This window comes from Coregonus lavaretus (genome assembly GCF_964263955.1).
Source record: "Coregonus lavaretus genome assembly, chromosome: 28".
NCBI classification, from domain to species: domain Eukaryota; kingdom Metazoa; phylum Chordata; class Actinopteri; order Salmoniformes; family Salmonidae; genus Coregonus; species Coregonus lavaretus.
The window spans coordinates 10829077-10855252 of NC_140015.1; the positions used below are offsets into that span (position 1 = coordinate 10829077).

At 48.9% G+C, this 26176-nt stretch overlaps 1 protein-coding gene across 3 annotated transcripts in view; it reads right to left on the reverse strand.

Annotated features, from left to right (window-relative positions):
* Window positions 1-26176, reverse strand: part of arhgap23a (Rho GTPase activating protein 23a) — a 72249-nt gene that overhangs the window by 10517 nt on the left and 35556 nt on the right. Inside the window, exons 2-10 of one of the 3 annotated variants that reach the window (XM_084145798.1) lie at window positions 25137-25340; window positions 21626-21650; window positions 20981-21067; window positions 19997-20075; window positions 18246-18300; window positions 14951-16565; window positions 1098-1253; window positions 228-342; window positions 49-88 (exon numbers count right to left, since the gene is read on the reverse strand). In XM_084145798.1, coding sequence (XP_084001924.1) covers window positions 49-88; window positions 228-342; window positions 1098-1253; window positions 14951-16565; window positions 18246-18300; window positions 19997-20075; window positions 20981-21067; window positions 21626-21650; window positions 25137-25340 — 2376 coding nt within the window. Of the gene's footprint in view, window positions 1-48; window positions 89-227; window positions 343-1097; window positions 1254-14950; window positions 16566-18239; window positions 18301-19996; window positions 20076-20980; window positions 21068-21625; window positions 21651-25136; window positions 25341-26176 lie in introns of all 3 variants that reach the window. The other 2 variants (XM_084145799.1, XM_084145797.1) reach the window with 2 other exon arrangements.

A 26176-nucleotide genomic window follows, 5' to 3' on the forward strand; every position in this document is an offset into this window, starting at 1 on the left:
CGTGTAGGGTACAGCATACTGTTATTGTGAAACAGGGGAAAAACTCACCCCATCTGTGAAGAAACTCTTCACTCTCTTTGGCAGCCTCCTATGGAGAATAAAATGGAGGGTTAGGATTAAGTTCAAAATGGCTACTGCAAGATTTCCTATGAAATTAATTGATCATATGCTTCAGATGAATCCCTCATAATCGATTCCCATGTCTCCCCCGGTGTTCCAGTACTCACGAGAAGATGCGGCCCTCCTCTCCTCTGAAGGTGTTGAGTCCCTCGTCACATGACTTGGAGCGCTCCGTGGTGATGGCTAGAAGATAGGAGGAACGGCGACTGGATTTAATACTGCCTGCTCAGTGAGAGACGGAGCGAGGGGGAGAGAGAGAGAGGGAAAGAAAGAAAGAAAGAAAGAAGAATGTAGATGTAATGCTAGTCAGAGGATGTTAGGGAGTGTGGGGTTAAGAGACGTGGGTGAGCAATTGACAGAGAGGTGGAGGGTGGTTGGGTGAGGTGGTTGGGTGAGGTGGTTGGGGTGAGCTGGAGGGTGTAGAGGTGGGCTGGCAGGATGGAGTCACATTAGGTAATCTCAGGTCACTTCGCTCACTACTGTCATGCAAGGGGAGTCTGTCTGTCAGACTGGACAGACTGGGCTAAAGGTGGGTGTACGAGGACCACTGGACTTCATGCTCCAGTCTATACAGAGGAAATGTGGACCCTATTGGTACAAAACACACTTTCTACAGAAGGTAGAGAGTAACCACATTCACTTCAATGACGCACATGCATCTGCCTAGGCAGTTAGTCCAGCGAGGAGTGACTACATTTGCTTTAGGGCGTGCATGCATCTTACCAGGCACAAAGAAGTACACAAGGCCTATTTACTGGAGGCAATTTGACCTCCTCGCCATGGAAATATTGTCAATCAACTCATGCAGAGAGACAGAGGAACATGCAGTGTACAGTAAGCCATTCTCTCCATAGATGTGGAGGTGGCATGTCTGCTAGCATGGTACCAGACACCCTAGAGAGGTGGTGGTGGGTGGGTTCTGGTATGGCTGCATGCAGGGGGGTCGGTCCGGGGTAGTCCGGCTCGAGGGCACTCACTGCAGTCGTGTGAGAAGAGCCTGGTTAGGGGGAAGGTGAAGGTAGGGGAGGCGGGGCTGGTGACGATGGCGGGCGCTGAGCTCATGCCGCCGGACACCACGGAGGAGGCGGGCACGTGGCGGGCACGGAGGTCAGCGCTGGGGCTCGTCGGCTCATCTGTGGGAGGGGGGGGGGATAGAGGGAGGAGGAGAGGGAAGGATAGAGGGAGGAGGAGAGGGAGGAGGAGAGGGAAGGATAGAGGGAGGAGGAGAGGGAGGAGGAGAGGGAGGAGGAGAGGGAAGGATAGAGGGAGGAGGAGAGGGAGGAGGAGAGGGAGGAGGAGAGGGAAGGATAGAGGGAGGAGGAGAGGGAAGGATAGAGGGAGGAGGAGAGGGAGGAGGACAGGGAAGGATAGAGGGAGGAGGAGAGGGAAGGATAGAGGGAGGAGGAGAGGGATGAGGAGAGGGAAGGATAGAGGGAGGAGGAGAGGGAAGGATAGAGGGAGGAGGAGAGGGAAGGATAGAGGGAGGAGGAGAGGGAGGAGGAGAGGGAAGGATAGAGGGAGGAGGAGAGGGAAGGATCGAGGGAGGAGAGGTAAGGATAGATTAGAGGGAGGAGGGGAGGGGAGAGGATTTGAAGGAAGGGAGAGCGATGAGGTACCACCACAGGGTTACTATAAAGGACAGAGATACTGTTTTCACACGGAATGCTCAGGTTCTCTGAGAACCATTACACGACACATTACTACTTACTCACTTTCTTTGCCCTCCTAACACACAAACACAATACACACAGGGCGGCAGGTAGCTTAGTGGTTAAGAGCGTTGTGCCAGTAACCGAAAGGTCGCTGGTTCTAATCCCCGAGCCGACTAGGTGAAAAATCTGTCGATGTGCCCTTGAGCAAGGCACTTAACCCTAATTGCTCCTGTAAGTTGCTCTGGATAAGAGCGTCTGCTAAATGACAAATAAATAAATAAATAGATTATAACATGTTCTATGAAAATAATAAGAAACATAAGGCAGAACTGCAATTTAGAACTCCAATAATGAAACTCTAAATGAGCAATATTACAGCTCTATTGTGTAAATACACACACACAGTCTTGTGCAGCTAACCTTGTGGGGACATACAATTCAGTCCCATTTTTCCCTAACCCCAAACCTAACCCGTACCCTAACCCAAAAACCTAACCTTAACCCTAAACCTAACCCTAGCTCCTAACCCTAAAACTAACCCTAATTCTAACCTTAACCCTAACCCCCCTAGAAATAGCATTTGACCTTGTGGGGACTAACAAAATGTCCCCAGTTGGACAACTTTTTCTTGGTTTACTATTCTTGTGGGGACTTCTGGTCTCCACAAGTATAGTTAAACACACACACACACACACACACACACACACACACACACACACACACACACACACACACACACACACACACACACACACACACACACACACACACACACACACAATAGACAAAATAATCAAGTGGAAAGTAAAAAGCCATAAAGAGAGATTAAAACAATGCTCTATGCTGTACCTGTGTCTGCTGCCTCCATGAGAAGAGTTCTTCAAATAGAAACAGGAGAGGCTTTTGTACTATGTAATAACGCTAGGTTTCACTTCTTTATTAACTAGTGGGTTGGGAAGTATGTGTAACGGTTTGTGTGATTCATTGTGTTCATTTGTATGAGTGCATTACACCAAAAAGTAAACTATGTCTTGCTTGCAGTGATAATGTCCTCGTTAGCGGCTATGCATTTTCAAAATGAAAGCAGTCATTTGAAGGTTGAATGACAGAAATACATGAAACAACCATAAGTAATATATCCAAGATCAGTGTTGGGGAGTAACGAATAGAATGCAATCTGTTACATATAACTGATTACAAAAAAAAAAGAACTGTAATCCGTTACATTACCAGCAAAAAGATTGTAATCAGATTACAGATACTTTTGGAAAACTAGATGATTACTTATAGGATTACTTCTAAATTCAGAAAGGATGTTATGACACCTTTCAGTTTTCTCAAAGACATTGAAATCAGCATTGAAAAAAGGCGCACATTTAAGTTTGTTCCGCCTGAGCGAGTCTGACCACAAGTAAGAGACCACTATGATGACACACCAAATGTGTTTGATGGATCGCGGGGAAAGAGCAGGAATAGGCTTTTGCAGGCTACGGTACAAGCCATGTCTTCCAATGGTGCGACTGCTGTCGGCATCCAAAGATTATACATCCTACTTGAATAAAGGCTTGGAGGTAAGGACGACAGCAGTGGTGTAGCATACGGGCGATATGGATATCACTTATTATTGATATCTACATACATAGCGCATTGATATGACTCACACTGCTGCTCTAGCTATTTGTGCCTTACGGGTTGTGGTTGTTGTGGATGACTGTGTATTTTAACCCTATAATGGTTGAATTAAGAAGTTTCAGCTGCCTATCATGTATTGTTTTTGCGACTAGTGGACAGCCAGTGCATGAAAAATGCACTCTTGCAACAGCTGCATAGTGCGGATCCCAGCCTATGGAATACAAGTTTGAGGGAGTTCCTCCCTTCTAAACTCCCCCGTGGAATTGTGCTCTATACTGTCAAAAACTAGCTTAATTTAAGAAGACCACAAGTGGGGCTTTTATTGCTCAATCTAATTTGTGTTGATAAAAAAAAAATCAATGGGCCTAACGGACACATGCTCAAACTTGCACTCTTTTGATAGAATTAAACAGCTGAAAATTATTGAGATATTAAAGTGTCCCCAACAAAAACGTAAACATTAGGCCTATAGCAAATGCAGCATTTGGCATTCATTTTTTCACATGCAAATAGCACTTTTTGGCAGTGCTCAAAGCATGCCATTCCATGAGAGCCGCATTTCTTTTTCAGCTCAAAGCAATGAGCCCAATCAGTCCTCAATGACAACCAAATAATAGAAAACAGTAGTAGGCTAATATGTCCTTCGTTTTTGGGTTATGCTCAGGTAAAACAATTTGGCTAATCTAAATTTCCATAATTCCAAGTCCAATTCCTGAAGACCAAGGGGTATTCAATTAATTGGAATGACTGGAAATCTGACATACTTTGGTTTCTAATGTAAAGATATAGCCTAATCGTATTACAGGGGTGTGTGCTTAGTCCCCTCCGGGACTCCCTGTTCACCCACGACTGCGTGGCCACGCACGACTCCAACACCATCATCCAGTTTGCTGACGACACGACGGTGGTAGGCCTGATCACCGGTGACAACGAGACAGCCTACAGGGAGGAGGTCAGTGACCTGGCAGTAAACTGTTCTCTCTGCTTCTGCACGGCAAGCGGTACCGGTGCATCAAGTCTGACACCAACATGCTCCTGAACAGCTTCTATCCCCAAGCCTTAAGACTGCTAAATAGCTAACAGAATATCGGAGTTGACCATTGTATTTATTTTTATTTTTGCACTCTCTATGCACACTCACGGGAAAGAAAGGCATTTCACTGTTGTGCACATGACATTAAAACTTGAAACGTATCTGTATTAAAGTACAAAGCAATCGGTTAAAATAAGCTTACATACACCATAATGTAAAATGCAACATCAATTTATGGCCAGCTATTGTAAACTCTAACATTGATTTATCCTGCAATAGATGTCCTTCAATTGGTAATATTAATTTTTGTCTTCTTCTAATGCTTCTTAAGGGGAAAGTAATCTAAAAGTAACAAAGTAATCAGATGTTACTGAGTTTGGGTAATCCAAAAGTTACATTACTGATTACAATTTTGGACAGGTAACTAGTAACTCTAACAGATGTAATTTAGAAAGTAACAGTGGTGTAAAGTACTTAAGTGAGAATACTTAAAAGTACTACTTAAGTAGGTTTTCGGAGTATCTGTACTTTACTATTTATATTTTTGCCAACTTTTACTTCACTACATTCCTAAAGAAAATAATGTACTTTTTACTCCATACATTTTCCCTGACACCCAAAAGTGCTTAGTAGGACAGGAAAAGGGTCCAATTCACACACTTATCAAGAGAACATCCCTGGTCATCCCTACTGCCTCTGATCCGGCGGACTCACTAAACACACATGCTTTGTTTGTAAATGATGTCTGAGTGTTGGAGTGTGCCACTGGCTATCCATACAATAAAATAACCAGAAAATGGTGCCGTCTGGTTTGCTCAATATTACTTTTACTTTTGTACTTAAGTACATTTGAGCAATTACGTTTACTTTTGATACTTTTAGAGACTTTTACTCAAGTAGTATTTTACTGGGTGACTTTCACTTTTACTTGAGTCATTTTCTATTAAGGTATCTTTACTTTTACTCAAGTATGACAATTGGGTTATTTTTCCACCACTGGAAAGTAACCTACCTAACCCTGTCCAAGATAACCATACAATGTTCACCTCAACTATTCTAAAACACACACAAGGGGATGTGAAACCAGCGAGCCACAACACACTTTCTGATTGACACAGACTAGTGTTTACATGTAGAGAGGGAAGGGGAGGTTTTTGCCCATGTTTAACTCTTGTAGCTTCAGGTCCTAATGCTGGCCACACTAATAACCACGGCTGCTGCGCCTGTCTGTGAGTACCTTCACTAAACAGCAGAGGGCAGCAGATCTTCAGTTTCAAATGGATGCTATGGCTCAAAGACTACTTTGCTCAACTCAAACCCCCCCCCCCCCCCCATAGCCTTTACTTGAACTTTTGAAACTGAATGTTATGCTTTCTTGTATTGTTACAAGGTGCTCAAAACATAACTTGTCATGCAAGACTCGTCCCTCTCTCCCCCATGTCTCTGTTTCTTCTCTGACCATACATTCTTCTCCACAGACGTCATATTCTCCCCTCTATTCCTCTCTGCTTCCACTTTCACTGCCTTCCACCTGCTTTCCTCTGTTTCTCGATGTCTCCCTCACCCCTCCTCTTCTCTCTGTATCAGTCCGTTTCTCTTCTCGGTGCTAGGGCCAGCCCAACAGAGGCAGTAGGAGAAGGGGCAGAGGCGGAAACATTCCCAATCTGGGATGTGGAATCTGCCTGTTTACAGCCGAGCCCAGAAATAGCCACTCTCGCTGCCTGTGGGTTTAACAAAGGCCATCATTAACAGAGCCAGCAGCAGCAGAGCAGAGCCAGTAGAGAGAGGAACCCTGAGCGGTAGGGAGCTCACAGCCACCACAGGCCTTAGAATGAAGTAGGGCTCTATACTACTACAACTATACACACTCCTATAGCCTACTACCACTTCTCTATAGGAGACACCATGACCTCACCGGCTCACCCAGAGACACAGAGAGAGGGTGAAAGAGAGAGGGAACGGGAGAAAGAGAGATGTCTTTGAGAGCATAGGCCATGCTCTGGCCGGCTCAGTGTGTGTGTGTGTGTGTGTGTGTGTGTATGTGTGTCTGTTGTGGGGAGGGTATAGTGCGGAGGGGCTGTGGTGCACAAAGGCAGCATTGAGGGCGGGGGGCACAGAGTGCAATGCCTGAGGCTGGCAGTGTGACAGAGACAGTCTGGACCCCTACTGTACTGTGTGCCTCACTACCACCAGGCCCCCTGTCCAACCATCTACACTACTGGGTTCCCCCAAAAGGAGGCTCAGGGGGGAAAGTGTAACCTGCCATCCTAATAAGACCCAATCCTAGGATTTACAGTTAAAATGCTCCTATTCCTTTCATTGGTTTTGTTACCGCAAGCTACCAACACTATTCAAAAGGAGACTACAGTGAGTGAAAGCACGATATAGAGAACGCTAAGTCAAACTACCTATACTAGAGAGCAAGATAATACAACCACCATCCAGCACAGCACAGACTGTGTGCTTTGTGTCTCTGTCTACTACACGGCCTCATCATCTACAGTCAACAGAACAACAGCCTATTAAATGATGTTCCCAAACAACCAGATCCCAGATCCTATCAGGGAGAGGAAAAGATGGAGGTATAGAGAAACAGCAAGAGAGAAGTTTTACGTTTCAGTCTTTGGTCATTAAACGTGCCTCAGCTTGCAGCCCTGACTGCCTAGTTTCGGTACATTTTCAGCTGCTTTGAGCAGCAAGAACTTTCTGTTTCCTGGTTCTCTTCCCTATTAAATATCTTTCTTTATAGGTCTCCCTCTCTCTCACTCTGTTCCTCATGGCTTGGCCTCACATTGAGGGCATCTATCTATCTATCCATTTCAACGTAGGTACAAGTTTCCGACACGCAGCTCATTTGAATCTGCTTTGCACTTTACTGACCTCGGTTGTTGTCCTGACCATTTGAGGGAGTGGAGTAGCCTACAGTGCCTATAGAAGGTCTACACCCCCCTTGGATTTCTTCACATTTTATTGTGTTACAAAGTGGCATTAAAATGGATTTAATTGTCATTTTTGTCAACGATCTACACAAAATACTCTAAAGTCAAAGTGGAAGAAAAATTCTAACATTTTTTAAATATTAATGAAAAATAAAACACTAATATACCTTGATTAGTTAAGTATTCACCCCCCCCCCCCCCCCCGGAGTCAATACATGTTAGAAGCACATTTGGCAGCGATTACAGCTGCAAATCTTCTTGAATTAGTCTCATAAGAGCTTTGAACACCTGTACTGTGCAATAGTTGCCCATTATCCTTTAAAAAAATATTCAAGCTCTGTCAAGGTGTTGGGGATCATGGCTAGACAGCAATGTTCAAGTCTTGCCATATATTTTAAAGCAGATTTAAGTCAAAACTGTAACTTGGTGTCACGGTTTCGGCCGAGGCTGCTCCTCCTCCTGGTTCGGGCAGGCTTCGGCGTTCGCCGTCCCCGGAATACTAGCTACCACCGTTGTATGTTTCGTGTGTTGATTGCTTTGGTCTGTCTGGTACACCCGTGTCTGTTTGTGTCCTAATTACGTGTCCTATAAGTTCCCTGTTTTGTGTTAGTTATATTGTGTGTTGTTGTCCGCGTGTCTTTTGAGCTGCGTGTTTTGCGCTCTTCATGGTATTTGTTTTACGCATGTTGCGTACTGTTTCTCGCCTCTGTATTTTCGAGGTCGTGTATGGATTATTGTGCACTTTACTAATAGTAAAGTTTGTTGGACTAAACCTCTGTGTCCTGCGCCTGACTCCTCATCACATCCACATCGGTACCATACTGACAGAACAACACACCACTTATGGAGTCAGCAGGATCAGCGACGACAGCCTGGTCACTAGAAGAACGGCTCAGTCAGCAGGACTCCATGATCCGGCAACTGGAGGCCGTTCTAGGTGAGGTGTCCAACACTCTGCACCGGTTGGCTAGTGGAGAGGTGCCCACGTCCACATACACCATCCCATCGCCACCGGTCAATCCTCCTCTCTCAGCGCTGGAACCCAGTGGTATTCGGCTCTCGCTCCCGAGGGCATATGACGGTTCTGCAGCCGGGTGTCAGGGGTTCCTCCTGCAGATAGAACTATACCTGGCTACTATACACCCAGCGCCCTCGGGATACGAGAGCGTCTCCGCCCTCATCTCCTGTCTATCCGGTAAGGCGTTGGAATGGGCCAACGCCGAATGGAGGAGAATAGACGCAGCTACCATCACCTACGCTGAGTTCTCCCGCCGCTTCCGGGCAGTCTTCGATCACCCACCTGAAGGGAAGGCGGCGGGGGAGCGTCTGTTCTACCTCCGACAGGAGAAGAGGAGCGCACAGGAGTTCGCACTGGAGTTCCGGACGTTAGCTGCGGATGCGGGATGGAATGAGAGGGCCCTCATCGACCAGTACCGGTGTAGCCTGCGAGAGGACGTTCGTCGTGAGCTGGCCTGCAGGGACACCAACCTATGCTTCGACCAGCTGGTGGACATCTCCATCCGGCTTGACACCCTGCTGGCCACCCGCGGACGTCCCGAGTGGGGGTCGTCCATTCCATCCTCCAGCACCTCCGAGCCAATTCCTATGGAGCTCGGGGGTGCTGGCGCTAGAGAGAGGAGGAGGGAGAACCCGAGGAGGGCCACCCCCTGCACCAACTGTGGCCGTGGAGGACACACCGCGGCCAGGTGCTGGGGAGGGTCTTCTGAGAGAGGGGACAACAGGTCACGCACTGGGGAGTCATTTCAGGTGAGTAGGCGCCCCACTTACCCAGAGCTCTCTGTTGGTCACATGAGTATTCCTGTGCGTTTTCCACAGGTGGCACCTCATTCCCAGCATAAGGCGCTAGTAGATTCAGGCGCAGCTGGGAACTTTATTGATCGGGCATTTTGTGCTAGGTTAGGAATTCCCCTTCGGCCGGTAGAAGTTCCATTCCCTGTCCATGCATTAGACAGCCGGCCGTTGGGGTCGGGTCTGATCAGGGATGTCACAGCACCGCTGACGATGACTACGCAGGGGGGTCATGAGGAAATCATTCAGTTCTATCTGATTGACTCTCCTGCGTACCCAGTGGTGTTGGGGCTTCCCTGGTTAAGCACCCACGATCCTACCATAGCGTGGCAACAGAGGGCTCTTATGGAGTGGTCTGCCCAGTGTGTAGGGAGATGTCTAGGTGTTTCCATAGGGGCGACCTCGGTAGAGAGTCCGAACCAAGTGCCCGCACTGCGCATTCCCCCCGAGTATGAGGATTTAGCACTAGCGTTTAGCAAATCGAGGGCAGCACGGCTACCTCCTCATAGACAGGGGGACTGTGCGATAAATCTCCAGACCGGAGCAGCTTTTCCCAGGAGTCATGTGTATCCCCTGTCTCAAGAGGAAACTGCGGCTATGGAGACTTACATAGCCGAGTCCTTGGCACAGGGATACATACGGCCCTCTACTTCTCCGGTCTCCTCGAGTTTCTTCTTTGTGAAGAAGAAGGACGGGGGATTGCGCCCGTGTATTGATTACCGTAGTCTCAATCAGATCACAGTAAAATACAGTTACCCACTTCCACTGATTGCGACGATGACGGAGTCATTACGCGGAGCGCGGTTCTTCACAAAGTTGGATCTCAGGAGCGCGTACAATTTGGTGCGCATTAGGGAGGGGGATGAATGGAAAACAGCATTTAGCACCACCTCGGGTCATTACGAGTATCTCGTCATGCCGTACGGGTTAATGAATGCTCCTTCAGTCTTCCAATCCTTTGTTGATGAGATTTTCCGGGACATGCATGGGCAGGGTGTAGTGGTGTACATTGACGACATTCTAGTGTATTCTTCTACACGAGCCGAGCATGTAGCCCAGGTGCGCCGAGTATTGAGACGACTGTTGGAGCATGACTTGTATGTCAAGGCAGAGAAATGCCTGTTCTTCCAGGAGTCCGTCTCCTTTTTGGGTTATCGGTTGTCCGCGTCTGGCGTGGAGATAGAGGTAGATCGGGTATCGGCTGTGCGTAATTGGCAAACTCCAACCACCGTAAAAGAGGTGCAGCGGTTCTTGGGTTTTGCTAATTACTACCGGAGGTTTATCCGGGGCTTTGGACAGGTTGCAGCTCCCATTACGTCCCTGCTAAAGGGGGGTCCGGTGCGCTTGCAGTGGTCAGCTGAGGCGGACAGGGCATTTGTCAAGCTGAAGAACCTGTTCGCCTCGGCCCCGGTGCTGGCACATCCGGATCCCTCTTTGCCTTTCCAAGTAGAGGTGGACGCGTCCGAGACCGGTATTGGGGCAGTCCTGTCACAACGGTCCGGCACGCCACCTAAGCTCCGCCCCTGTGCGTTCTACTCCAAGAAGCTCAGCTCGGCGGAGCGCAATTATGACGTTGGGGACAGGGAGCTGTTAGCTGTAGTCCAGGCCCTAAAGGTGTGGAGGCATTGGCTTGAGGGGGCTCAACACCCTTTTCTCATTCTGACTGATCACCGTAACCTGGAGTACATCCGGGCAGCTAGGAGATTGAACCCTCGTCAGGCTAGGTGGAACATGTTCCTGACCCGGTTTGTTTTTAAGATCACATACATCCCTGGGTCCCAGAACGGTAAGGCAGACGCACTGTCCCGGCAGTATGACACGGAGGAGAGGTCCATTGAGCCTACTTCCATACTGCCGGAGTCTTGTCTGGTGGCTCCGGTAGTATGGGAGGTCGATGCGGAAATCGAGCGGGCGCTGCGTACCGACCCTACTCCCCCCGAGTGTCCTGTGGGGCGGACGTACGTTCCGCTCGAGGTTCGTGATCGGCTTATTTCTTGGGCTCATACATCACCCTCCTCTGGACATCCTGGTATTGGTCGGACGGTGCACTGCCTTAGCGTGAAATACTGGTGGCCAACGTTAGCCAGGGATGTGAGGGTTTATGTCTCCTCCTGCTCGGTGTGTGCCCAGTGTAAGGCACCTAGACATTTGCCCAGGGGTAAGTTACATCCTCTGCCCGTTCCACAACGACCATGGTCCCACCTCTCGGTAGATTTTGTGACCGATCTACCCCCTTCCCAGGGTAATACCACCATTTTGGTCGTTGTGGATCGGTTTTCTAAGGCCTGTCGTCTCCTCCCACTGCCGGGTCTCCCTACTGCCCTACAGACCGCCGAGGCCCTCTTTACCCACGTGTTCCGGCACTATGAGGTCCCCGAGGATATTGTGTCCGACCGAGGTCCCCAGTTCACCTCCAGAGTCTGGGGGGCTTTCATGGAACGCCTGGGGGTCTCGGTTAGCCTTACCTCGGGGTACCACCCAGAGAGCAATGGGCAGGTTGAACGTGTGAACCAGGATGTGGGTAGGTTTTTGAGGTCCTATTGCCGGGACCGGCCGGAGGAGTGGTCGAGGTATATCCCCTGGGCAGAGATGGCCCAGAACTCTCTCCGCCACTCCTCCACCGGATTAACACCTTTCCAGTGTATTTTAGGGTATCAGCCGGTCCTGGCACCGTGGCACGAGAGCCAGACCGAGGCCCCTGCGGTGGACGAGTGGATTCGGCGCTCGGAAGAGACGTGGGACGCTGCCCATGTCCATCTGCAGCGTGCCATCCGTCAACAGAAGGCGAGCGCCGATCGCCACCGCAGTGAGGGGCCGGTGTACGCACCGGGAGATCGAGTCTGGCTCTCGACTCGAAACCTGCCCCTCCGCCTGCCCTGCCGGAAGCTGGGTCGGCGGTTTGTGGGGCCCTTCAAAGTCCTGAGAAGATTGAACGAGGTGTGTTACAGATTACAACTGCCTATTGAGTACAAAAATATTAACCCCTCGTTCCATGTGTCTCTTCTCAGGCCGGTGGTAGCTGGTCCACTCCAAGAGGAGGAGATAGGAGAGACCCCTCCACCCCCTTTGGACATCGAGGGGGCACCGGCGTACAGGGTCCGGACTATATTGGACTCGAGGCGCCGGAGGAGTGGTCTCCAGTATCTCGTGGAGTGGGAGGGGTACGGTCCGGAGGAACGGTGCTGGGTGCCTAGGAGGGACATCCTCGACCCATCCCTCCTGACAGAGTTCCACCGTGGGCATCCCACGCGCCCGGGTCTGCGTCCTCCTGGCCGTCCCCGAGACCGGGGTCGGCGCACGGCTGGAGCCGCGCGTCAAGGGGGGGGTACTGTCACGGTTTCGGCCGAGGCTGCTCCTCCTCCTGGTTCGGGCAGGCTTCGGCGTTCGCCGTCCCCGGAATACTAGCTACCACCGTTGTATGTTTCGTGTGTTGATTGCTTTGGTCTGTCTGGTACACCTGTGTCTGTTTGTGTCCTAATTACGTGTCCTATAAGTTCCCTGTTTTGTGTTAGTTATATTGTGTGTTGTTGTCCGCGTGTCTTTTGAGCTGCGTGTTTTGCGCTCTTAATGGTATTTGTTTTACGCATGTTGCGTACTGTTTCTCGCCTCTGTATTTTCGAGGTCGTGTATGGATTATTGTGCACTTTACTAATAGTAAAGTTTGTTGGACTAAACCTCTGTGTCCTGCGCCTGACTCCTCATCACATCCACATCGGTACCATACTGACACTTGGCCACTCTTTGCCGATGTCAAGCATACCCATACCATGATGAAGCCACCACCATGCTTGAAAATAAGGAGGCAGTTACTTAGTGATGTGTTGGATTTGCTCCAAACATAAGGCTTTGCATTTAGGCCAAAAAGTGTTTTTTTGCAGTATTACTTTAGTGCCTTATCGCATATATATGCATGTTTTGGAATATTTTTATTCAGTATATTTGTATTTTTCTTTTCACTCTGTCATTTAAGTCATTATTATGGAGTCACTACAATGTTGTTGATCCATCCTCAGTTTTCTCCCATAACAGCCATTGAACTCTGTAGCTGTTTTAAAATCACCAAAAGCATCATGGTGACATCTCTAAGCAGTTTCCTTCCTGTCCTGGAGCTCAGTTCAGAAGGATGACTGTATCTTTGATGTGTCTGGGTGGTTTTAATACATAATCCACAGCATAATTATTAACTTGACCACGCTTAAAGATATATTCAATGTCTGATTTGTTATTTATACCCATCTACCAATCACTGCCCTTCTTTATGAGGCTTTAGAAAAGCTCCCTGGTCTTTGTAGTTGAATCTGTGCTTGAAATTCAATACTTGACTGAGGGACCTTACAGATGTTGTATGTTTGGTGGACAGAGGAAGGGTTAGTCATTCAAAAACCATGTCAACCTCTTAACTTATGTGATTTGTTAATCCAAAATGTACTTCTGAACTCATTTAGGCCTAAACAAAGGGGTTGAATACTTATGCAACGACTATATTTTAGTAACATTTTTATTAATTTGTTAACATTTTCTTATTACTTTGACATTATGAAGTATTTTGTGTGTATCAATGACAAAAAACAATTACATCTATTTCAATCCCACTTTGTAACGCAACAAAATGTGAAAAAGGTTCAAGGGGCACTGTATATGGCCCTGCCCTGACCTGGCCCTAGCTGTGGTTGGTTGGTTTGACTGTAGGGCTAGGGTCTGTTGATGAGTACTGTACAGTATGTAGTGAGGCCCTGTTATGTTCATCATGTGTTCTTTCAGCAGCAGAGCAGAGGCAACAAGCTGAGACACGACCAGATACCTCCTGTTCTGTTCTCACAAACACACACATTGTACATACATACACACATACAAACATGTGTGATTACAGTGGAACACACATGTAGTACGCAAACACACAAACGTTCAAACAGTTACGAAGCCCAGAGGGTCAATCTCATAAAATCCAGGCATAATGCCAAAATGTTTTTTGTCATTTAGCAGACGCTCTTATCCGGAGCGACTTACAGGAGCAATTAGGGTGAAGTGCCTTGCTCAAGGGCACGTTGGCAGATTTTTCACCTAGTCAGCTCGAGGATTCCAACTAGCAACCTTTTGGTTACTGGCCCAACGCTCTTAACCGCTAGGCTACCTGCCGCCCAAATTGGCTGGAACTAAAATGGAATTCATGCCAATGACCTAGAGAGATAAAGATATTCTCCCTGTTGTGAAAGCAGACAGACTGACAGATCGGTGGACAGACAGACGTACTCTGTGATCACAGACACACACGCTAGCGCCAGACATAAAGTCAGCTTTCACCTCATCTCCTGTGAATGGAAAGGCGATCTGAGAGACTGGGTAAGGAGGGGGGGGATTAGTGAAGTCCCGTAAATTATGATTAACTCAAACACTACTAATACCGTCATCATGTCTGTGGGAAGTGCCAGTATTACCCAACATGAACATAGACACAGACTGGAGACAGAGAGTGAGGAAAAGCTCGTATCCTGATTACACAGGCAGACGGACAGAGGAAATGAAAGGGTTCTATTCTCTAAATACAGGCCAAGTCATAGTCTATGTCCCCCGCTCTTTCTGGTCAATCTTTCTGGTAAGCTTCTTGTTTGTTTTTACGAACAGTTAGTGTCCAGTAAGTTCCAGTAGGATCAATCAGGAGGAGTATGTTTGTGTCTTAAACGGAAGTGGGAGCGATTGGGTCTGCAGGTCACATGGAGGGGTAGGGAGAGGAAGAGGGAGGAGTGTGTGGTGGTGGAGGTGCTTACCTATAAAGGGAATGGAGGCCATTGCGTCATCCTCTACAGACAGAGGGGCCAGGTTGCCATTGGTACGGCGTGGGGCACCCTCTCCTGAGGGGCGAGGGGCGGGGACAGCGTCGTGGGGGTCAGGGGGGAACACAGGGGGTTCCGTGCCATCTACAGGCAGGGTGTAGTGGGGGTGGCGCATGGCGTGGGCACTCCTTCGCCCCGTGGGGGGTTTCTGTCTCAGTTTGACCTCCTGGGTCTGAGCCTCCACCTCCACCTGCCCTTCCACTGCCCCCCTCTCATGGTTGGTGGGGCGGTAGGCCCTGTCAAGGGGCTCGGGGGTGGTGGAGGCCAGGGGGGATGGAACTGGGGGGATAACACCCTCTGGGGGGGTGGTTTTGGGGGTGGGGGCCCAGCTGAGGTGGGGGCCAAGGTAGGAGGGGTCCCTGAAGGAGGGTTGCTGCATGATGCGGCCTGTTTTGCGGTAGAAGGAGGGGCTGTAGCTGCGGTAACCTACTGGCTGGTCATCCAGGCTCTGTCCGGTAGGCAGACGTCTGCTCTGGGGGGCTGGCTGTTCGGGCTGGGGCTGTGTGTGGGACTGTGAGTGGGGTTGGGGTTGGGAGTGGCTTTTGTGGTGCGGCTGTGCTTGTCGGCCCATAGAGGGGGTCGGTGCGACTCCGTACTGGTTCCCTTGCCTCTGGTAGGCCTCAGTCCTGGGAGCTTGCTGTGGGGCCTGCTGCAGCCAGGCGGGCCTCTCGAAACGAGGCGACTCCAGCATCTCCAGTGAGTGGCCATAGCGGTCGTACTGTACCAGCAGGTTCTCTGACCGGGCTCTGCTGCCGTAGGAGGAGGGGTGACTCTGGTCCCGGGCCCCCTCCCAGTCTCCGTAGATCCAAGAGGGGTCCCCGTGGGGGCCGGGGCCTGACTGCTGCAGTAGCATCAGGGTGTCCTGGGAGGCACTGTGGGGCCAGCCACTCGGACCCCGGCGGTGGCGCCCGGGGCCTGTCTCACACAGCCTGTCCTGAGAGTAGCTGCGGTGGTGTTGGTGCATGCTGCCTCTACGGCCCTGGCGCTGCTCAGCTGCTTGGCTGTAGTACCACTCAGACAGGGCTTGTTGGCAGTGCTGGCTGCGGCTGGGGCTGGGCTGGGGAGGGCTGGCCCAGGCCTGGCTGCCCTTGCGTGGCTGAGAGGAGGCGGTGGTGGCGGTGGCAGCATTGTGGTTGACGTAGTGGACATGCAGAGGGCTGCTGAGGGGCCCTCCTGAGGAGGAAGATGAGGAGTAAGAGCGACCCCTGGTCTGTCCCGTAGGCTGCTGCCCGGTCACACCGTACTGGATCTCCTCTGTTCTGTGGGGGGGGCTACTGTGGCCCATGCCTCCCGGCTCTCCGCCCCGCCCCTCCTGCCAGCTGGCCGGGCTGCCAACGGCGGAGCGGTTGTCCAGAGGGGACGAAGGGCTGGAGGAGCCTGCCCAGCGGCTCCAGTTGTCCAGCTGGTTCTGGCCCATGTGGGCCGGGGCACCGGCGGGAGGCTGGGACTTGGCGCGGGGAGCGTAGCAGAGGGGCGGGGGTACCGGAAGGTTCCGGGCTCCCCCTGTGTAAGGCTCGTTGCCCCTCAGGTAGGCATCCTGGGAGTATGCCTGTAGGGGAAGACATAGAGGGAGAGAGGTGAGACACAAACAGGAGGAGTTCAGGTGACGAACAGAGGTCAAAGGTCAGAGGGGAGGAAGGCGCAGGATCAGTAGATGGACTCTGTCAATGATTCAATAGAATTGCTTTGACAGTCACAGGTTTGACCGGCACAGTATTCCACTAAAGCTCCTTGTTAACTATTATGTTATACAGCAAGCAACGTTCATCCTCCTACCACCTCAGTCTGCTCAGCCACAGTGACTCTTTAGGCCCCAACTCAGCCTCCAACACAAACACAGCTAGCTACCTAGTTAGTTACAGACTCTAGCACACGCCTTGAGCAAGAGCCACAACACAGCAACCATCTGCAGCCGCACAGACCCACAGCAATGTTCCAAATACACCACAACAACAAAGCACTGACTTAGAGCAATGTCCACAACAGGAGAATCTGTATCTATCAAAACAAGTACAGAATCCCACTGCTATAGCTAGCTTGATCCAATACACCCACAACAACAACACACATCTAAAGCATCGTTCAGCGTTCAGCCCCTGAAGCTACAGCCACAACACTGAACAAGAAACAACAAAGCTACAGACTTAAAACATCTTTGCCCCCAAAAAATGTCTATCAAAAGGCAACACTTAAAGATAAAGTGTTCAGTGGTGTTCAGGCTTTACCTCAGAGAGCAGGGCAGTCTGGCAGTATCTCTCAGACTCAATACTGGCTTGAAGTCACTCACAGAGGAAGAGGAGGAGGGGAAGACTCCGCAATGCTCTAGTCTGTTTGCTTCCCACAGACACTACCACTCCCGTTGCTACGATTTACCACTCTCTCCCTCTCTCAAGGTTATGTCTCGCCGTGTTCTTTTCACTCCTTTTTTGTCTCTCTCGCTGTTCTTTTTAAGCTATCTGTCAAACTTTCTTCTTGTTTTCTACTTGCTTCGTTCAGTATGCTGTCCTCAGACAAGCCCTTCCAAACTCCCTCTCCTCTTCCCTCTTCCCTCCCTCTCTCCCTCACTCTACCCTGTGGGAGGGTGGAAGGGGGCGTAGCTAGTGCTGGTGATGTCACCATTGGAATGCAACTGATGCACGTGGTGCAGTGAGGGGCGGAGTGATAGGAGAGAAGGGTGGAGGGGTGGGGGAGTGGTAGTGGAGTTGAAGGATGGCAGTATTCGGGAAGGGGAATCAGACAGGGTGCTTGGTGGGTAGGGGGTTGTGTGTGTGAGAGAGAAGCCCAGGTTGGGCGCCCAGGTCTGGGAGGTTATGTCAGTGTTGTGCCCCTGGGTTGCTCCTCCTGGTCCAGAGGAGAGGCGGTGACATGCTCTGCTCTGCATGTCTGGTCATGTGAGTAAGTGCTGGAGCAATTTATGGACAGAGGCAAAATGTGTGTGGGTGTGTGAGTATGTAGGTAGCTGCTTTTCATGCGTCTACAGAACTTTGGATAATAGCTTGAATGAATGTGTGTTGTAATCTAACTACAGACTAGAAAGCATCTTAGTCACAGTCAAGCTAGTTTATGAGAGTTTGAGAATTTCAACTCAAAGCAATGGAGGAATGACAAGAATGACTATATCCAAGATGTTATCTCTCTGTAGTATTAGTATTCGTAAATCAATGATTCAGGAGAGAGTATGTATTTCTATTAGGGTGTAGTGTTGCAGAAATGTCATACTCACACTTACCAACTGCAGCACGTCTTCATCTTTTGGCATTATACAGAGCTCCAACACACTCTCACTGTGGAGGGAACGAGAAGAGAAGAGAGGGGGACAAGGAAGAGAGGGCAAAGAGAGGGGGAACCGAAGAGAGGGGAGAAAAGGACAGAGGAAGGGAAAAGGGAACACAGATGGAAGGATAGAAAAACAATATAATTCCACATTTTTTCCAAACTCATCATGTTACAGTAAGATAACACTTTCCCCCTGTTGTGACGAAGGGTTTTGTTTTGGTTTGGGAAGAGTTAATCAGCAACCATGTCACAGGAGACACTGTTGATAATGACCCTGGTGACACTACTGCTCTCAGTGGATGTGTTCTGTACACTCACTGCTCCAGGCTTTTCTCTTTAGGAGGAAGTACTCACACAGTCAAGGAAGACTTACACAATTGAACATGTTATGTTCCACATTCCAGAATGATGCTATACATACATAAAACATGCATAGTAAAACACGTCTCGTACATATACAACACCAGTTAAAAGTTTTAGAACACCTACTCATTCCAGGGTTTTTCTTTATTTTTACTATTTTCTACATTGTAGAATAATAGTGAAGACATCAAAACTATGAAATAACACATATGGAATCATGTAGTAACCAAAAACGTGTTCAACAAATCAAAATAAAGTTTAGATTTTAGATTCTTCAAATTAGCCACCCTTTGCGTTGATGACAGCTTTGCATACTCTTGGCATTCTCTCAACCAGCTTCTTGAGGTACTCACCTGGAATGCATTTCAATTAACAGGTGTGCCTTGTTAAAAGTTAATTTGTTGAATTTCTTTCCTTCTTAATGCATTTGAGCCAATTAGTTGTGTTGTGACAAGGTAGGGGTGGTATACAAAAGATAGCCCTATTTGGTAAAAGACCAAGTCCATATTATGGCAAGAACAGCTCAAATAAGCAAAGAGAAACGACAGTCCATCATTACTTTAAGACATGAAGGTCAGTCAATCCGGAAAATGTCTCCAAGTGCAGTCGCAAAAAACCATCAAGCTCTATGATGAAACTGGCTGTCATGAGGACCGCCACAGGAAAGGAAGACCCAGAGTTACCTCTGCTGCAGAGGATAAGTTGATTAGAATTAGCTGCACCTCAGATTGCAGCCCAAATAAATGCTTCACAGAGTTCAAGTAACAGACACATCTCAACATCAACTGTTCAGAGGAGACTGCATGAATCAGGCCTTCATGGTTGAATTGCTACAAAGAAACCAGGACTAAAGGACACCAATAAGAAGAAGAGACTTGCTTGGGCCAAGAAACACGAGCAATGGACACACCTCCAGGCTGTGTAAGGGCTATTTGACCAAGAAGGAGAGTGATGGAGTGCTGCATCAGATGACCTGGCCTCCACAATCACCCGACCTCAACTCAATTGAAATGGTTTGGGATTAGTTGGACCGCAGTGAAGGAAAAACAGCCAATAAGTGCTCAGCATATGTGGGAACTCCTTCAAGACTGTTGGAAAAGCATTCCTCACAAAGCTGGTTGAGAGAATGCCAAGAGTGTACAAAGCTGTCATCAAGGCAAAAGGGTGGCTACTTTGAAGAATCTCAAATATAAAATATATTTTGATTTGTTGAACACTTTTTTGGTTACTACAATGTTGAAAATAGTATAGAGAAAGAAAAACCATGGAATGAGTAGGTGTGTCCAAACTTTTGACTGGTACTGTACATCCTGTGGGCGCACACAGTACAGTGGCTCTTACCTGTTCTGTATGAGGGCGATCACCTGGGAGTAGGTTTTCCCCAGGACACTCTCTCCATTCACCTTCACCAGCCGATCCCCTGCAACACACCCATACATACTTAAATCACAGTAGGACCAAACACAGCACAGATATTCAGTGATACACACACGCACTCTGTCTCAATTACAAAAGAAAAATAGAGCAAACCCTCCACCACCCCCATCACTGACCCCAGTCACACCCACCTCCCCCCCAGACACAGGCCTCCAGCAGAGGGATATCCTGGTGGGTCAGGTCAGGGGAGGGAAGGTCAGGGAGACCCCAGACCCAGACACACACATCCTGCTGGGGGATGGGTGGTTTATGGCTGAGAGGGGGGCTTGATAGGGACTGTGTATGGAAATATAGAACTATGTGTTTGCAATAGGTGCTGTGAAGTCAGGAAGGACAAGGTGTCGCCTCGGGGTATATTGTGTGTTGACATACCGGATCATAAGCCTGAGGAAAAATGCCTGTATCTGTTTGTGTGTGGCAGGAGAAGGGATGAGTCATTCGGTGTTAGTGTGTGGATGTGTTTTGGTGGTGCAAGTTTGTGTGTGTGTGTATATATTTGTTAGGAGTACTGATTTAGCTTGGCTGGGCTGCAGGGAGAGGAATGCTGCCCAGCTTAGCCTGCAAGACACAACAGGAAAATATCTCTATTTAGCTCTAACTCACACTGCTGGGTATTTGTCAGTCTGAGTAATTCTGTTCTCATCAGTATCATTACTAATTTCCTAAGACAGTAATGCAACTTTAATGTGTGTGTGTTTGCTGAACATGGTCTGGTTAGTACCCTTGTTGAATCATTGGAAGCACCCGATTCCCTCTCGCTCTGATCTCATCATCTATGTGTGATCATGTCTGATGCTCTTCAGGTTATTTCCATAAAAAATCTGACTGTTCTGCACACACTCAATCTCCCCTCCCGCTCTTTCTCATTCACACACATATTTTCCTTACCTGTACACAAGCCAGCCTGGTGAGCGGGACCTCTCTCTCTCACATTCTTGACAAATATGGTGTCCATTGGCTCCAACCTACTTCTCCCTACATGGAACATACAGTATGTTACTGTCAGTTCATTCTTCATAGAACCTGATAATAACTATTAAATAAATCATTGCCTACTGGGCACAGATGTCAATTCATCGTCTATTCCACGTTGGTTCAACGTAATTTCATTGAAATGACATGGAAACAACGTTGATTCAACCAGTGTGTGCCTAGTGGGAATATACTATATGCATCAATATCATGACATGAACATAAATACTGCCAATAATTCAATTGAGACTCAATAAAAGGACAACTCTATGCATAGGTCTAGGTTCAGTTTCCCTCCCCCTTTTCTTAACTGTGAGCATTACAAGCTAAAGAATCAAACTGTCCTAGGACCAGTGTTTTGGGGCCACCAGCCCATCGGCAGCAGTAGGAGGCTCGATCCTGCAGGGGGAGCAGTGTAGCTACAGACTAGAGGGGGACCCTGGCTAGAGGGCCGGTGACATCAACGAGAGACCAGAGTCTAGTGGTGATGGTGTTGACTGGGGGACGGGGGGGGGACGGGGGGGCAGAAGGGGTGTACGGGGGGTGGAGGAGGCAACTTACCCTTTCCATTCCCGTTCTCCTCGTCCTGTGAAGACAATGAAAAACAACATCAACACTGATATCCAGGCCCATACAGACAATGTTACCCAGGGAACAAAGCTCCACGACAACCTAAACACCTGTTCACACAACGTCCACCTCTTTCCGTGAAACCAGAATGACACAGGTATTAGGAAGGGTGGAGTTGGGTGAGGAAACAGCCACGACGCCTTAGACTAGTGTACACACACCCGAGTGGCGCAGTGGTCTAAGGCACTGCATCCCAGTGCTAGCTGTGCCACTAGAGATTCTGGTTAGAGTCCAGGCTCTGGAGACCCATGGGGCGGCGCACAATTGGCCCAGCGTCGTCCAGGTTAGGGGAGGGTTTGGCAGGGATGTTCTTGTCCATCGCACAATAGTGACTCCTGTGGTGGGCTGGGCGCAGTGCACACTGACACGCTGGCCAGGTGTACAGTGTTTCCTCCGACACATTGGTGCGGCTGGTTTAGCAGGCATTGTGTCAAGAAGCAGTGCGGCTCGGTTGGGTTTCGGAGGACGCACGGCTCTCGACCTTCGACTCTCCCGTGTCCGTACGGGAGTTGCAGCGATGGGACAAGTCTATAACTACCAATTGGATACCACAAAATTGGGGAGAGAGGGGGATAGAAAAAGACTTGTGTGGTTGTTTGTGTGAATGGAAGCTTCCAAACACTCAAAGTGTCCCCAAAGATCTTGTTTATGCACAGTGTCTGGCATTTGAATCATGTAGCTCTTTTTTTACAAGCTGATTAGCATGTGAGGAGTGACTTCACTGGTATCCCAGCCAGGACTCTCAGACAAACAGACCAGTTCTGGTTTATGAGCTCCTAACGTTCAGCACACACACACAGCAGAGACACTCAAACAGGTTTGACTGTCTGCAGGTGGTGATGTCATACACAGAGCCAAACACATGTAGTTGTCTGGATCAGACAGACGAGGGCAGCACTGAGCAAACAGTCTGTCTATCATAGGTGCTGTTTGATAGGGTGATAGACTGATGCAGGCACACGCACACGCGCACGCACACACACACACGCACACACACACTGAGCTGAGTGGACAGTTTGGGGTGAGTGAGGGGCAGGGTGGACTGGCTGGCTGGTGCCTGGCTTTAGGCAGAGCTGAGTGGGCTCATTCCTGCCTCCACAGACAATAGTGGGGGTTTATGGCTAGAGAAAGGAGGGCTGCCGCCCCAGAATAGAGCCAGGAGCCAGGGACGCTCCCCAGCTGAGCTGACCACCCCTGTCTGGACACACGCGGGCCTGGGGTGGGGCTGAGGACCGAGAGATGGAGATGCACTATCCTCATCTCCACATCCCTCTCTGATTCTCTCTCTCTCTGTGGATATAGATTTAGGGTTAGGGACAGGTGCCATGTATGCACTGATCAGTCCATTAGGAAGATCATCAGGCATCTGTCCATGATGAAGGGAGTCACACATCATACAGGTAATTGATGGGGCCCTAATGAGGGGCAGTCACCCCTGAGGCCCCTTCAGATGGGCAGGGATAGAGGGCTGCGTTCTCTGTGCCACTAGCTGCCCCTCACAGCAGGATGTGACCCTGGGGACAGGACAGTGCAGGCAGCAGTGGGCCCATTGTCCGTAGTGGTCCTGGTAGAGGGCATTGTACTGCCGGTCCAGGCTGGGGGTGATATGAGAGTGGTACCAGGCAGGCCAGGACAACAGAGCCTATTGACACTGGTTGTGTCCCAAATGGCACCCTATTCCCTTTATAGTGCACTACTTTTGACCAGGGCCCATAGGGCTGTGGTCAAAATTAATACACTATATAGGGAATAGGGTGACATTTTTGGACGAACCCACTGTGTCCTGTCCTTACTGCAGCTGCTGGGCTGGGGGCTGAAGGGGGTTCATCATAATAGGGACATTGTTTCGGCTGGCTGAACCCCCCGTCCCCCCCTCCGCCCCTCCATTTCACATCTGCCCCGACACCTCAGAGAACAGAACAAAACAAAACACCCAAGGGGATGATGCTTTTTCTGAGGAGATTGCTATCTATGATGCTGAATGGCTGTAGGGTTAAGACAGATCATATCTTTCAGTAAAACACTGTTGTTGTCCCTGTACGGTTTCTTACAGCAGTGCCCTCCTTCCAAAAGGTACACTGGCAGTGGTAGCATTGTCTGTCCATAGACAGTAAAACAGACATAACTTAATGGGACTCTCTCTCCTTAATTGGTCATACAGGAGTATGGAGGTTGTGTATCACCTAAGTTGCATCCCCTTCTGTCCTTTGCTTGTTTATCCATCTCTACTCTAATGACAGGGCTCTTCTTATGGCATCCATCTGTCTATGTCCCTAATCTGATTAACTCATACGAGTCTACCCCAACACTTTAATTAGCTACGCTTGTTCAATCCCTGCATTTAATTGGCTATGCTTGGCTTGTCCCCCATTGTGTCCTGATTCTCTTGACCTTACTGCTCCTGTGTTCTGATCGACCTCCGACCTTCTTGCCCTGTGATCTGATTGGTCCCGTCTTACTGCCCCTTACAGTCCATGTGATATGATTGGGTCAGTCTTAAAGGGTTATATAATCCACCCTAGAAATGAAATGTGACGTGATAGTTTGTTATCCCTATCTCCATTGACGAGAACCTATCAGATTTCATAACGCTTTTAAAACAATTCCCTGAACACTCCAGATCGCCAAATAAGCCAATAGATGATATGGGCATACTTGTGTAGAACAGATCCATCAGTCTATATCGTCACAACAAAGTATATATTTTGTTCAAATGTCCTCAAAGTGCGCCGTCAGATGAATATCCTTTCTTCCTTCAACTACCATGGCACAAACCTGTTTTCTCCTCTAGTCTCCCTGTGAGTTGCCATAGCAACTTGACTCACATAGCTTTGAGCTAGAAACGTTATCTCAACCAGGTCAAACATGGTGATGTTATAACACCTCACGGCACAACGCCTCTCCCCTATTTGACCTAGATAGTTTGTATGTATGTATTGATATGTAGGCTACGTATGCGATTTTTAAATTGATGTAGTTCTGTCCTTGAGCTGTTCTTGTCTATTAATGTTCTGTATTCTGTCAAGTTTCATGTTTTGTGTGGAGCCCAGGAAGAATAGCTAATGCTTTCGCAACAGCTAATGGGGATCCTAATAAAATACCAAAATTGATAGTGCAGTTCGTTTCAGGGATTTTACAACTAGCTACTGTAACTATTTCACATGATGATATTGACTTTGGTATTATGGTGTGTAGCAATTTCTTCTAGCTAGCTACCTAGCTAGCCAGCCAGCCTTTCTAGAGAGCATTGCATTGTGGGTTTTGTAGTCGACTTGAGCTCTGCAGATTTCTACAAGTATGATTTTTTTGTTTTGTAATTTATTATAAACTACGAAATGCGATTGTTCTTCACAACATATGTTGCGCTCACATATTTGCAGAATTTGTGGTTTTGAGTGGATTATTCCTTTAAAGCCCCAGTTGTTGTGTCCAGTGGTGGTACCTTGAGGCTGGTGTGCAGGGCAGACTCTGGTGGGTAGACGATGAAGTGGCGCAGTGTGAAGCCGAAGCCCTGGGAGTTCTTCTGGAGTAGTAGAGTCCGGGGGCCCTGCCAGCCAACGCCAACCCCCTCGCCTCCCGCTCCCGCTGCCATCGCAGGCCGAGGGTTGTCACCGGACGAGGAGAGCCCATCTCTCCACCCCTTTGCCTGTTGAACAGAGAGAGAATGAATACACGTGAGACTCGGGTCATATCCCTAAAACAATCACTTATGTCACTCCAACGGTCAACACTCCATCAGTACCCAACCAGTTCCTCCTTCCACCAAGTATTCTCAGGAAAAAGTTTCATAACTTTATGGAACTGGAACAAAGGTCAAACGACATCCATGCTATACTTGGAGCCATAACAACAAGAGACAGACCCCAGAGAGACATCACCACCTAATGGGCTGCTGGTTACTTCATTAGTGACTTCCCCTGCAGGCAGGAATAGGAATGTGTCTGTTTCTGTCCTGGGAGACTGGCGGACAATGAGTGTGTGTGTGTATCCATATGTTTTAATGCTAGTGGGTGAGAGGTGAGCCAGGCAGTCCCCACATGGCACCCAGCACCACAACAATGTCCCATAAAACACTAGTGGGTCCTGGGGGGTCTGGACACTGTCAGGAAGAGCCCAGGTCTAGACGGAGTGAAGTGGGAGGGGCACCTGGGAGAAACACTCAGGAATGCTCAGGACGGAACTCTAGACAATTAAGGAACGCCTGTAACCAATCAGGATTGACCTTGGTCATGTCATAGTGCACCAGAGTTGTGTGAAAGGGTCAGGGTGATTCTGAGTAGATTTCCACTAATTTTCCTCAAAGAAGGCATCATAGTTCTGGGCCTGGGCAAATACCAAACATGACAGATACACGTGAAAACTAACACCCTGGTGCTGCTGCTACAACCCACATCTGTCACTCAAACACAACCACCTGACCAAACAGGGATGGGAGGGAGGGAAGAGGGAGACAAAACCTTCGTAAACGTAGATGAGCCTGTT